The sequence below is a fragment of the Propithecus coquereli genome, unplaced genomic scaffold, assembly GCF_000956105.1.
Source record: "Propithecus coquereli isolate 6110/MARCELLA unplaced genomic scaffold, Pcoq_1.0 Scaffold2, whole genome shotgun sequence".
Taxonomy (NCBI): Eukaryota; Metazoa; Chordata; class Mammalia; order Primates; family Indriidae; genus Propithecus; species Propithecus coquereli.
Window position 1 is genome coordinate 8,958,056 of NW_012144966.1, and position 14,626 is coordinate 8,972,681.

General features: G+C 36.7%; 1 protein-coding gene across 2 annotated transcripts in view; it reads left to right on the top strand.

Moving 5' to 3' along the window:
- RAD54B (RAD54 homolog B (S. cerevisiae)) overlaps positions 1-14,626 on the top strand; it is a 96,091-nt gene that overhangs the window by 65,538 nt on the left and 15,927 nt on the right. For both annotated transcript variants that reach the window (XM_012643567.1, XM_012643568.1), the window contains 4 exons: positions 829-1,036; positions 8,103-8,242; positions 9,285-9,575; positions 14,202-14,377. In XM_012643567.1, the coding sequence (XP_012499021.1) occupies positions 829-1,036; positions 8,103-8,242; positions 9,285-9,575; positions 14,202-14,377 (815 nt within the window). The remainder of the gene's footprint in view (positions 1-828; positions 1,037-8,102; positions 8,243-9,284; positions 9,576-14,201; positions 14,378-14,626) is intronic.

The following is a 14,626-nucleotide window of genomic DNA, read 5'->3' on the forward strand; positions in this document are numbered from 1 at the left end:
CGAGTAGCTGGGACTACAGGCATGCGCCACCATGCCCAGCTAATTTTTATATATATTTTTTTAGTTGTCCAGATCATTTGTTTCTATTTTTTAGTAGAGATGGGGTCTCATTCTTGCTCAGGCTGATCTCGAACTCATGACCTTGAGCGATCCACCTGCCTCGGCCTCCCAGAGTGTAAGAGACTTTTAAAAGTTTACTCATTTGTAAATCTCCAGCTTTTCAAATAAATAATTCAGTTTGTATTTTGCAGTTTTTCAAGTGTATATAACTTCCTAACCCCTTTGCACAAAATGGAGTCTTGGCTTACACTTCCAATTGTTGTGGACTGAATGCTTGTCCCCCCCAAATTCATATGTTGAAGCTCTAACTTTCAATATAATAGTATTAAGAGGTGGGGCCTTAGGGAGGTAATTAGGTTTAGATGAGGTCATGAGGGTGGAGCCCCACGATGGGATTTTGCCCTTATAAGAAGAGGAAGAGACACTAGAGCCTAGTCTCTCCGCCATGTGAGGATACAGTATGAAAGCATCTCTCTGGGAACCAGGAAGAGGGCTTTCACCAGAACCCAAACATGCTGGCACCCTGATCGTAAACTTTTCAGCCACCAGAACTGTGAGAAATAAATGTCTATTGTTTAAGCCACCCAATTTATGGTATTTTGTTATAGCAGCCTAAGCTAAGACAGAAAAAGGTAACATGTTTCAATACTTGGTAAGTGACTGTCAGAAATATCCTGCTTAAATTTGATTTCACATATTTCTGCTCATAATTTCAGAAATTGTGAGTTTCTGCTCATGATTTGTTAACTATTTTTTTTTCCCCCTCAGGACCACAAAGTTGAAGAATTCGTCAAAGCTACCTTTTATTCTGTTCTTATCATCAGTTATGAAATGCTACTTCGTTCCCTCGATCAAATTAAGAATATAAAATTCGATCTTCTAATCTGTGATGAGGGGCATCGTTTGAAGAATAGTGCCATTAAGACAACTACAGCCCTCATTAGCCTCTCTTGTGAGAAAAGAATAATTCTAACTGGTCAGTATTTACTCTGGGAAAGATATGATGGAATTTTTGCCTAGGGAACATATAAGACTTGTAGTATGATGCTTAACATCCAAAGAACTCATAGTGTTGAATGGAATTCATGGTAATAAACCTGTGTTCATTGACTCTTGCTAAGATTTTTCAGTCTTCCAATCTCTATGTAATTTTCTGTGGCCCAGATTTTGGGGTTTTTGAGGAATCAACACAATAGTATCATGGTAAGGAATATAAGGAGATGGTGCTAAACTGCCTGCACTGGGTTCCTTAGTCCAACACTTTTAACAACTATGCAACTTCAGGCAAGTTATTTAACTTCTCTGTGCCTCAATTTTCTTATCTGTTGACCCTCACAACTCAATTTTGTAGAGTTCTTGTGAGGGTCAAAGGAATTAGTCCATGTAAAGTTCTTGGAAGATTACCTGACACATGGTAAGTCTTTAATATAAATATCAGTGATTTTTATATGTCTGTGCTACATGTGGATTGTCTGTTGCTGGCCTAAGCTTTTGGCCCAGACTATCTGGAAAGGTGGGATGAATTATGTGTAAATTCAAGAATCCTTTTCTACTTTTTTAGCTTAATGTCTGACTAGAGTCAGGTTTAGCTCTAAATGTAGCTTTTCTCCCATACCTCACCTTGGTCTTGTGTGGCCCTTCCAATTTGCCATTCTAGCAGCAGAAGAAAGAAGAGAATTGTATTCATTACTAATATTTATGACCCCTCCATTTTCTACTCAAGGCTGTATTTCCCTGCTATCTTTAACCCTTTTGTAAGGAAAAGGAAGGGCATGATTATTCTTATTATATAATCATCTGTATGTCAGTTTTGTTTGTTATGGAGACAGGGTCTTGCTTTGTTGCCCAGGCAGTCCTCCCACCTCAGCCTCCTGATTAGCTATGACTATAGGCATGCGCCACCACAACTGGCTAATTTTTAAATTTTTTGTAGAGATGGGATTTGACTACGTTGCCCAGGCTGGTCTTGAACTCTCGGCCTCAAGTAATCCTCCTGCCTCGGCCCCCCACAGTGCTGGGATTACAGATGTGAGCCACTGTGCCCTGCTCTCTTATGTCATTTTGTCTTTCACGTACCTTTTATGCATGTCAGGGCTCTTCTCTGAAGTTAAAATGAGGAGAGAGAAGGAGTGTGACCAATAACTTTTTCTTCCTTCGTACGCCTTTAGGGTAGAAATACACTCAGAACAACAGAGAAGAAAAAAGTTCTTCTCTTCTGTTCTTACTGAGTTGGGGATGGGGAGGATATTCATCTTTAAGTAATTCATAGTCATTTGACTTCCAATCTGTGTAGGAGGATTGTATTAACCATTATCAAAAGTGATTTTTAAAACTCTGCTTTTTAAAAATGATTTTGAGAAATGTTAAGTGATCTTTTCATTTTTAGAATTTAATCACTTAAAGATGATAAAGATAACAAGACCTGGGATCAAATCTTGTAGTTATTATACTTATATCCTTGAGATTTAGTGGATGCCCAAACAAATGTTTGTCAGTAATACTGATGTAGAAACCAGAGAATTGAGAAACTGGTGTCAGATATTTATAAAATGCTATTTTTAAAGAAAAAAATGAGTTGGGGAAATGGAAAACTTAATCTGGGTGATTTTCATGTCTTTGGCTGTTTGAGGAACTGAGTAGATTCTTTATATTTGATTCCTAAAGTTGCAGTTCAGATTTCTTGACTAGCCTTTGATCTTGAGGTCTTTGGGGCCAGAAAAGCCATGGAAAAAAATGTAGAAAAAGACTGTTAATTCTTATAATGTGGAGCCAATATTGCTTATTTAAAGAGTAGTTGCAAATATAAAGTAAAAAAGATTAGCACTAGAAGAAGGGACAAAAAGAAAAAAAAAGAGTGAGAAATAAAGTTTACTGAAAAATAATGAAGGTAAGGAATAAAAGTAGTTCCCTTCCTCACTTGAAAATCAGATAATTTTCTTTAGCAAAAATGGAAAGTTGTACTGATAGTCCCAATGATAAGCAAATACTAATTTAACTAGCATTTCAAATTAAATTTAATATTTTAAAATGGATCCAGGACTTCATTCAAAAGGAATGTTCTCATGGTGACTAGTGAGATAGTTTCATTTGAGTGATTAGCATTGTCCTCTGTTTTCTTACTTTGTCAGTCTTACCTTGTTTCTACTTTCCTGTCTTGTCACTCCTACTCCCTGAACTATGAATTTAGGTAAACTAGGCCCAACTAATCTCTTAAATTTACAAATACTCATAGTTGGTCTTTATCTTCTTAGAATTGCCTGAATGAATTCTTTGCTTTTAAAATGGCAGGGTATTTTGCTTCCAAGGTGATTTGTTCCTTATGAAAGTACGTGTTTGTATATGAGTATATACAGTGCCATGTACACAACAGGTACTCAATAACTATCTAAGAATCAAAGGAAAGGCATTTGATTTTGCTTCCTGATTTTATCTAGCCCGGTGCTGTGGAGAACATTCAGTTACTATTTACTGAAAAGTGGTTAGGATTCAGTTTGATTAATAGGGGTGTATTTGTCTACCACGACTTCCATAACAAAAGACTACAGACTAGGTAGCCTAAACAACAGAAACTTATTTTGTCACAGTTCTGGAGGCTAGAATACCAAGATCAGGGTGTCAGCAGGTTTGATTTCTCTTGAGGCCTCCTCCCTTGGCCTGTAGATGGCCGGCCGCCTTCTCGCTGTGTCCTCATGTACTTTATCCTCTGTGCACACATATCCCTGGTGTATCTCTCTCTTATAAGGACACTAGTCATATTGGATTCGGGCCCCATCCTTATGACCTCATTTAACCTTAATTACCTCCTTAAAGGTCCTGTCTCCAAATATAGTCACACTGGGGGTTAGAGCTTCAACATATGAATTTTAGGGGTGCACAATTCAGAGCATAAGAAGAGGTGAATGATTATTACAAGATATTAGATGCCCTTTCATTATATCATAAAAAAGATAAATCTAGGATTTCAAGCAAAATTCTTATTAAAGACTTATTAAATTTTCTTATTAAAGAAAATTTAAAAGCACATATATTGCTATATTGTAGCATGCTCAGAAACTAGAGAATAGAAGTCATCCTCCAACCTCACTTTCTTAATTGTTAGTATTTTGGCATGCTTTTTTTTAATTTTTTTTATTTTTTTGAGACAGAGTCTCACTCTTTTGCCCGGGCTAGAGTGAGTGCCATGGTGTCAGCCTAGCTCACAGCAACCTCAAACTCCTGGGCTCAAGCGATCCTCCTGCCTCAGCCTCCCGAGTAGCTGGGACTACAGGCATATATATTTTTAGTTGTCCGATTAATTTCTCTCTATTTTTAGTAGAGACGGGGTCTCGCTCTTGCTCAGGCTGGTCTTGAACTCCTGAGCTCAAATGATCCGCCCGCCTCAGCCTCCCAGAGTGCTAGGATTACAGGCGTGAGCCACCGTGCCCGGCCTGGCATGTTTTATTAGTCATACACACAGCATACGTGCATATTTGTTCCTTATATATATACAAAACATGTGTTTTTTCATATATACACATGTATAACAAAATATACTTAATGTAGACATTTTCCTATGATATTGCATAATCTTGAAAACTATCCCTACTATTTGACATTAGATTTCTAATTCTTTACCATTATAAATAATGTGGTGATAAATATCTACAAGCATATATTAATACTTTTTCTGTATAGATTCCTAGAAGTGAGATTATAGGATCCAAAGGAAAAATATAAACATGAATATATAAAGAGCTCTCGGAGCTTTTTTATTTTATTTTATTTTATTTTTTGAGAAAACAGGTCTCACCCTGTTTCCCAGGCAGGGGTGCAGTGGCATCATCATAACTCACTGGGCTCAGGAGATCCTTCTGCCTCAGCCTCCTGAATAGCCGGGACTATAGGTGGTACCACCATGCCTGGCTAATTTTTTTCATTTTGTAGAGATGGGGTCTTGCTATGTTGCTCAGGCTGTTATCAAACTCCTCACCTCAAGCCTTGGCCTCTCACAATGCTCATATTATAAGCATGAGTCACCAACCCTGGCCTCAGAGCTTTTTATGATGGTAACAGGAGGTTATAAGTATGGGTTATTGATAGTGTTCTTGTACTTGGGTTGGGGGGTGGATTTATGTCTCTTCTTAAAAAAATAAAATAAAACCAAGAAACAAATTTTTTTTTGTGGGGCTAGGGTAGAGGTAGGGAAGAGAAAGAGTTTTTTCATTTCCCTACAAATTTCTCTTCCACAGTCTTGAAAATAGTGTTAGTAATAAGCATACCAACTTGACTTAAAAATCTTCAGTGTTTCTTTTTTTTCTTGTCTCAGAACATTGCTGCTCTGCTTGTGTTATCATTAAATTATTTAGCTGCTTCTACACATTTTACCCACTCTAGAATTAGAGAAGAATACTAAAAGCAGCAAATTGGGGACTAAACTACCTCTAGTAAACAATGTGACAACCTCTCATAAGATGCCATACTCTACTGTTTGCTTTCTCTATGGCCACATGCCCCTTCCCTTCTTTCCTTCTCTTTCCTTTCTCTTTTTCCTTCTTATTTTCTTCCCTAAATTCTTTTTTGCATCCCTTTCTTGTGTTCTGCCTTTCTTCATTTTTCCAGTTTGCTATTGCCCCTTCCCCTTGTGTATCAGTTGGGATGATTTCAGATGCAGGTAACAGATATCTGAATCAAATGTGCTTGTTTTCCCATATAACTGGAAGACTAGAGGTAGGGTGAGCTCCAGCAGCTCAACATTGTCATCAAAGATTCTGAACATCCTCTGCTCTGCCATATTTGGTGTTATCTTCATCCTCAGACTTGTAGCAGGTGACAACAGCAGTTCCAGACATCACAGCTAAATGTGGTGATAACCTAGTGGAGAACAGAACTGGCTCTTCTAGTTTCCCTATCTTTCAGAGTGAGAAAACTTTCCCAGAAGCCCCTTCCTGATGTCTTCTCATGTTTCATTGGCCAGGATGGGTCACATGCTACTGAAAGAACCCCTCCCCTTTTCTAGGCTGTTGTGTCCATCCTTTAGCTGCTTGGTCTATTAGTTAAGCAACTCATAGCCCCTTCCTTTTCTGGAGAATTACCCTTGATTGAATGACAGCTGCTTTTCTCTTCTATAGCCTGTCGTCAGTGATTGGGGTAAGCAACAAATGCCATCCCCGCTTGCCTCAGGGTAATTTTAGTACCAACTTTATGGTGCAATTTATGCTCTAGAGCTCTCTATAATTTACCTCAAGCTAGATTATAGCTGAGGCCTTTTTTGCTTCATTTCTTCCCCTGCCATTTTCAGATTCCATTATTCCCTCCTCTTGAGAACACTCTGTAAATCATGTGCAATTGGATTACTGTCTCAGGTTCTGCTTCCAGTGAAGCCAGTCTAAGACACAAACTTTTTCCTACATCAGTAATTGGCAAAGGGGATAGAATTACCATGGTTGACTTGATTAATCATCTGGGGTTGGATGAATGTCTGGAAGACAACCAAAATGATCTTTATAGCTTTCTTTCCCTTCTTTTCTCCTTGCCTTTCCTGTTCTCCCTATCTTTATTCATCATCACCATGAATATACTTTTAAAGGCTTAAAAAATACATACCAACATAAATATATTTTCCCTGACTGTTTAGATGATGTGTTTAAAAATTTAGAACTGACAAGATGTGGTATAATAAATTTAAAAAGTTAGCAAGGTGCCTGTAATCCTAGCTCTCTGGGAGCCCGAGGCGGGTGGATCGTTTGAGCTCAGGAGTTCGAAACCAGCCTGAGCGAGAGCGAGACCCCGTCTCTACTAAAAATAGAAAGAAATTAATCAGACAACTAAAAATATATAGAAAAAATTAGCCGGGCATGGTGGCGCATGCCTGTAGTCCCAGCTACTCGGGAGGCTGAGGCAGAAGGATCGCTTGAGCCCAGGAGTTTGAGGTTGCTGTGAGCTAGGCTGACGCCACGGCACTCTAGCCCGGACAACACAGTGAGACTCTGTCTGAAAAAAAAAAAAAAAAAAAAAAAGTTAGCAAGGACTGGTCCAACTTGGGGGGAACCTCTAAGTTCTGGGTAGGTGATCATTAAACTCCCTGACTTAAAATTCATGTCATCTATATTAATAAAATAAATGTATTTTTATTTACTTTTTATATTATTAATACATTATTTATATCTTTGAATGACTTTTTCTGGTCTGTTATTTGAAAGCCATCTGAAATTATACTGTTGGACTGTGCTGGCTTATGTATTCTTTTGGCACTATTATAATTATTGAAACATGCTAATGTTTCTTTGAAAATTAGCCCAAAGCTATTGAGTACCATATATAATATAGGCAGGGTATATTAATCCATTATAGTCTCTGTCAATCCTTTGGACAATGAAGATCCCAATTTGATCTGATAACTTTGAGAGGTAATAATAAGTACCATTCAATGAGTTCTACTATATGTCAGGCACTGTGCTGGGCACTTCACATATATTGTGTATACTTTTTCATTATAATTCCACTGGGAAATTATTATCTTCATACTTTTACAAATGAAAAAGAATCTTGAGTTTAACTTAAAGAGTTTAGGCAGTTTGTCCAAAGTCACATAGTTATAATAATATTAAAAATTGTTAAAGTTATGGAACATTTATTGTGTTCTAGGTACTGTTCTAAGTATATTACATGGATTGACTACATTGATCCTCACAACCTTAGGAACCACTATTATCCCTGTTTTACAGATAATAAACTGGTGTAAGTAATTTGCTCAGAGTGGCTCAGGGAGTAAGTGATGCAGGTAGGATTTGAACCTGAGCGGCTGATTCCAGAGCCTACATTCAGCCATGATGCTGTACTACATAAGACTTCAGTACACAGTTAAAACCAGAGTTAAAAATTTATATGATTGTTAATATTTTTTTAATTTGATTTGACTGTTATAAGTTTTAGTGAATTTGCTTGTATTTATTCTTTTTAGGGAAGAGAGTACAAATTTCTCCAAATTTCCATTATGGTTCTGCTATAAACCTGTGATTGTAAAACACAAATTGAACAATTTTATCACTTTCATCTTTCTTTAGGTACTCCAGTTCAGAATGATCTGCAAGAATTTTTTGCATTAATTGATTTTGTAAATCCAGGTATATTAGGCTCTTTATCATCTTATAGGAAAATATATGAAGAACCCATCATTTTATCGAGAGAACCTTCTGCTTCTGAGGTATAATTTACTTTAATAAATAAGTTTTGTAAAAAACAAGCAGTATGTCTGGGAAAATTATCCATAATTTCAGTATTATTTTAATTTAGAAAAAATTAATATTATGAACTCTTTATTTGTCCCCACAATCTTTTGTTTCCTGCATTCCTTATTTTAGAAAATGACATCATCACTTGTCTAAATTCATGAATAGGCAGTTTGCAAAGGATTATAAATGACAGCAAACACATACAAATGCTCATCCTTACTAATATTGAAAAAAGTAAACCAATAACCATGAAGTAACTTTTGTACTTTTCTACTGGTATCTGTTTGTTTATTTATATAGAGATGGGCTCTCACTATGTTTCCCAGGCTGTCCTCGAACTCCTGGGCTCAAGTGATTCTCCTGCTTCAGGCTCCCTAGTAGCTGGGACAATAGGTGTGGATCACCGCACCAGCTTGGATTTGCATAGTATTACTCTCCTCTATAGCAAGTATAGAGGAAAGTATCAACCTCTGCTGGTTGGAGTGTATATTGGCACATCATGAGGAAAGTTTGACAATGTGTATCAAAAGCTTTAAAAGGGTGTGTATCTTGTGGCCTGGCAATACTACTTTGTGAATTTATTATAAAGAAACAACAGCAGATTTGTTTAAAACTTTACCTGTAAGGGTAAAAAATTGGAAACAAGCTGGAGGAGATAAACAAACTAATGGGAAACAAACATTTCTGAAGGTAGGAAAGTGGTTAAATTATAGTCTACATGTTGTATAGATACTGTATTTCATTGACTCTAGGATGCCACCAATTACAGGATGTATCACTATTTTATGTTATTTAGGAGACTGACTTCACTTAATTAAATGATTAAGCTGAACAAATAAAGAGATTGTGGTTTGTTTTTCTATCCTCATACTTGTATTTTATTTCTTCTGTTAAAGAAAATCTGTTGAGAAACAATTAGTAAATGGTTTATCATTATAAAATCTTTAATGTTCATTTTAACTGTAAGTATTTTTGTCTATAACACTTCTATTTAAGTCTGTTATTTTTCCACAGGAAGAGAAGGAGTTAGGAGAGAGAAGAGCAACCAAACTTACTTGCCTCACTGGCCTCTTTATTCTTAGAAGAACCCAAGAAGTCATAAATAAATATCTTCCACCTAAAATAGAGAATGTAGTCTTTTGCCGGCCAACAGCACTACAGATTGAGCTTTATCGAAAACTGTTGAATTCTCAGGCTGTCAGGTTCTGTCTTCAAGGGTTGTTGGAAAATAGTCCTCATCTAGTATGTATAGGAGCTCTTAAAAAACTGTGCAATCATCCATGCCTTTTGTTCAACTCTATAAAGGTAAGTACGTAGTATGTAAAACTCTGTCAGGGATGTGAGATGAGGGTTCTATGGTATGTGACTCTAAAAGGGCAGATTGGGCTATTCCTGGGGTTGTATTTGTGGGTTTTTGGAAAGCTTTGCAGCCCCTCCAATATGGTTCTGCTGTGGAGCTTATCCAGGCTTCTACTTGCTCTTCAGAGTGTATCCACATTCCTAGAGCTGAACTAAGGATGAGATGGATTTGAGGCACTGCCTTCTGGAGTTTGTGCCCCATGCCCTTTGGTACCTTGTCTAATACTTTGCCATGGTCTCCCTTCCTATCTTATGTTAACACAGTTTTGTTTTTTGGTGCTAACAAATATGAAATTTACCATTAAAATAATTTAGTTTTTCTCATCATAAAAGTGATACATGATTGCATAAAATTTGGAAAATTCAGAAAATTACAAAGAAGAAAATAAAAATTATCTTAAACTTTCCAGCTAGAGAAAATCACATTTTGGTATTAATATTAATAATAATAATGTTAGCTAACAGCTATTAAGCACTCACCACATACAGTTTGAGCATCCCTAATCTGGAAATCTGAAATTTGAAATGCTTCAAAATTTAAAACCTTTTGAGTGCCAACATGATGCCACAAGTGGGAAATTCCACACCTGACACTATGCCTTCTAATGATTCAGTGTACACAAACATTGTTTCACGAGCAAAGTTATTAAAAATATTGGATAAGGGATATTCAACCTGTACCAAACACTAAGTGCTTTTATAGTGTTAATTTTATTTATTCTTTACAAAACTCCATGAAGTAAGTATTATTATTACCATCCACATTTTTTTTGGTAAGGAAATAGGGGCTCAGAGATATGTATATATAATCTCACTCTAGAGAAACTTGATGCTGTACTCACTATTTTAAAATATATTTTTTTCACTAAATAGCAAACATTTTCCCAAATTAGATATCTTCTACAAATATGGTTTTTAATGGCTACATAGTTGAGTTGACTAGTTAGATATTTAATGAACATAAGTCAGTTTGGAGTAGCAAGAGTTTTTTGTTTTGGAGTTTGAATTGAGTATCAATTCCCACTCTACTACTTACTAGTTTTTTAGCTATGGGCAAGTTTAACCATGGTCAAGTTACATCTGTGAACCTTAGTTTTCTTATCTGGAAAGCAGAGACATTATTAACTCCCTGATAACATTATTGTGACAATTTGAGAGATTATGGTAGGATATCTGGCCATAGAAGTTGCACAAGAGCTATTATAATAATACCCTGTTATTCCCAACTCACATGGAACAATTTTTATTCTTTTATTTTTTTCTTGAAACAGTTAAATCATAATTTGCCCAAAAATAATCTCCTAAAACAAAAACTATGGGTGCTACATTATACTTGAGGTCATTAATTATATACTTAGAAAATGGAGTGTTCTATTATAACAGAATTCTCCAAGTTTATCTTAAAATGGATTATATTTACTTAGTTTATCATAGAAGAAGTCAGCTTTACGTAACTTTTCTGTAGGCAGTATGGTAATAATTTAATAAGCAACTTTTTAAGGAACAGATTCTGTATACAGTGATAAAAATGAAACCCTTTGGTCATGAAGCCAGGCAAAAATAGAGGCCAAAAATTCTTCCTTAAAAGGAAGACCCCATGATGGTCAAGAGTGTACCAGTTAATTTAGAATATCCTTGTACATTTTTGAAGAAAGCAGCAGGGAGCTCTGAGTGTTTCTCCATTGTTGCCATGTGACCACTAGTAGTAGGCATAGGATACTTTTTTTTCCCCCTCAAGATTATTGAGTAAGACATAGGATACTACAAGCTTCAAATAGGGTGCATAATTTACAATCTGAGGTTTATTCAGGAAAACATTTCTTCTAACCTCACAGCAAGTAAGGGTCGATACAAAAGGGCTAAAATGAGTTTTCTATATGTATAAGTAACCTTTAAGTGACTTTAAGCAATAGTTTATAAATGTGTTTCTATTGAATCTAGATTGTTTCTCCAGTTCAATTAAGGTGATGGGGTCTCTCCTCAGGAAATGTGGATGGAATGTAATCAATAACAATATCATAACTCATAACCAAAGGATATTAGGTTATATGGAGTCAGAGGAGAGAATGCCCTGATGAAGGTGATGCATTAGGCTAACACAGCATAAAGATGTTATCCATTAGCTGATTATTAATTAGTGGTTCATATTACAATGTCCTGGGAAGCTTTTAAAGCCACATTTGTCCGGGCCTCAATGCATATGGATTGATTTCGTCTCTGAGAATAGGACCCAGGCATGAGGGTTTTTAAAAAGCTTTTTCAAGTGGTTCTAATATGTGTTCTTGGTTAACTTGTGCATGAAGATCACCCATCTCCTTTTTTTTTTTTTGAGACAGAGTCTCACTCTTTTGCCCGGGCTAGAGTGAGTGCCGTGGCGTCAGCCTAGCTCACAGCAACCTCAAACTCCTGGGCTCAAGCGATCCTCCTGCCTCAGCCTCCTGAGTAGCTGGGACTACAGGCATGCACCACCATGCCCGGCTAATTTTTTCTATATATTTTTAGTTGTCCAATTAATTTCTTTCTATTTTTAGTAGAGACGGGGTCTCGCTCTTGCTCAGGCTGGTTTTGAACTCCTGAGCTCAAACAATCCACCCTCCTCGGCCTCCCAGAGAGCTAGGATTACAGGCGTGAGCCACCGCGCCCGGCCCACCCATCTCCTTTAATATTCACCAGACAGCCTTCTGCTAGTGGTTTGGTTTTCCCTGTGGAACTTCTTTCATAGGGAAGAATGTATAGGCCAATTGGTTTAAATAGGTCTCATTTGTAGGTCAATACATTTTCATTCCAATTTACTCAATATCTTAATTTGGTTAGTATGAATCATTTCTCTAGAGCTTTAGCATATTCAGGTTTATGAACATGAAAAGCTGTGGACTAGGCCCTGGGTCTGTGGTCCTTTGATGACCTCTCCAAGTTGTAGGCATTTCAGCAGACCTAACCCAAAACAGCCAGCAACTATCTCTTTCCCCACATATGTCCAGTGATATATAATAAATATCAAAGAGTTCCTAGTATTTTTAATTCAGTGATTTTATTAAATATTGCTATATTCTGGCAACTTTAAGTACTTTGCACTTAACATTTTACACTACAGGATTCACTGCCCTTAAGATGTTTCTGGTATTACTAAAGAGGGAATGCAACACACATGAAAACATCAAGGAAATATAAAAAAGTACAGCTAACCCTTGAACAATGCAAGCCCAACCCCTGTGCACTTGAAAATCCATGTTTAACTTTTGATTCCCTAAAAGCTTAACTCCTAATGACCTATGGTTGACCAAAAGCCTTACCAATATCAAACAGTCCATTAATATATATTTTGCGTGTCATATGTATTATATACTGTATTCTTACACTAAAGTAGGCTTTAGAAAAGAAAATGTTATTAAGAAAATCATAAAGAGGAAAAAATTTATTTACTGTTCAGTAAGTGGAAGTAGATCATCATAAGGGTGTTCACGTTGAGTAGGCTGAGGAGGAAGTACAGGGGTTGGTCTTGCTGTCTTGGGGGTGGCAGAGGCAGAAGAGATGGAGATAGAAGGAGAGGCAGGCACAGCTGGTGTAACTTTTACTGAAAAAAATCCAAGTATAAGTGGACCCACACAGTTCAAACTCATTTTGTCAAGCGTCAACTGTGTATCATTAACTGATCAAAGAAGGTCAAAGCTGAAATATACTGTGTAACCATAAAGGTTAAGATTCAATGCAAAAAAAAAAAAAAAAGCCCTGATTTGCGTTGGGTCCTCCAGTATTATAGGATTGGGATAATTGGGCAGAAAAATGAGAAGGCATTCCAGACAGGGGGTTATAGGTTGAACAAAGGTTCAAAAACAGTGATAACTCTGATAAATGTGGGAAAGAATGAGGTCTGCCAATCCTAGGATTTTAACATAAAAGGTGATATAGTCATTAATAACTATAATCTCTAGTTATGTGTTCAGATGTCAGCTTGGTGATTTTGGAGGGAGAATTTCAGAGGGCTGCTGATCACCTTAGAATAAATTTATGCTAAACTATTGGTAAAATAAAAAGTATTATTGTAAGTAAGAACAAATTTCTCTGTTAACTTCTCCTTCTTATAGAAGAAACAGATAAGATTGAGTGAACTATTATGCTTCTTTTTAAATGTCACCTGGGAGGTGTTTTATGAAGCCCCCAAATCAAGAGAGAAAAGTAATAGGGAAGGAAGGAGAGACAGAAAAAGAGATATCGGTGATGCAAAATGTCAGGGCTTTGGAGAGGACAGGTTTTGTATCACTGTATGCCTTTTATTTCCTTCTCCTTTCTTTGCCCACAAACCCCATAGTTATACATGGGAAATAATGCTGTACTTGCAGGGTGAATGTAGCAGGCATTAGGAGACCACGTTAGAGCTGCTCTGTAAGAAACTCAGTAGGATGCATGTTACTTTTTTCAAAAATGATCAGATTGTGACCTAGAGATTTACCTAGCAGCTTGGACTTTTCAGATACCTATTAATCTTTGTTTCTCTCCCCCAAATTTTAGCATTTTTTCTCCTAATTAAAAAAATGAACATGAGCCAGTATTAACAATCATCATTTTGAATAGGAAAAAGAATGTAACTCAACTTGTGATGACAGTGAAGAAAGGAGTCTGTACAAAGGCTTGCTAAATGTATTTCCGGCTGATTACAACGCTCTCCAGTTTACTGAGAAGGAGTCAGGAAAACTACAGGTGCTCTTAAAGCTCTTAGCAGTTATCCACGAACTTCGACCTACTGAGAAGTAAGAGATCAATATAATATAAACTTCTTATAAGTGCTCATGTAATTTTAGTTTGCATTATATTCTTACTTCTCCCTCCCCCTTTTAAATAAGAAATCATTAAAAATAAGTTGTTTTCCTTGCCTAGGCCGATGTCTGAAAGGGTCTTCCCAACGTCTTCATTTAGAATTCTTAAGGTTTCATGCCTTAGGTTTAAGTCTGTTATCCATCTTGAATTGATTTTTGTGAGAGGTGAGAGGTGGGGGTCTA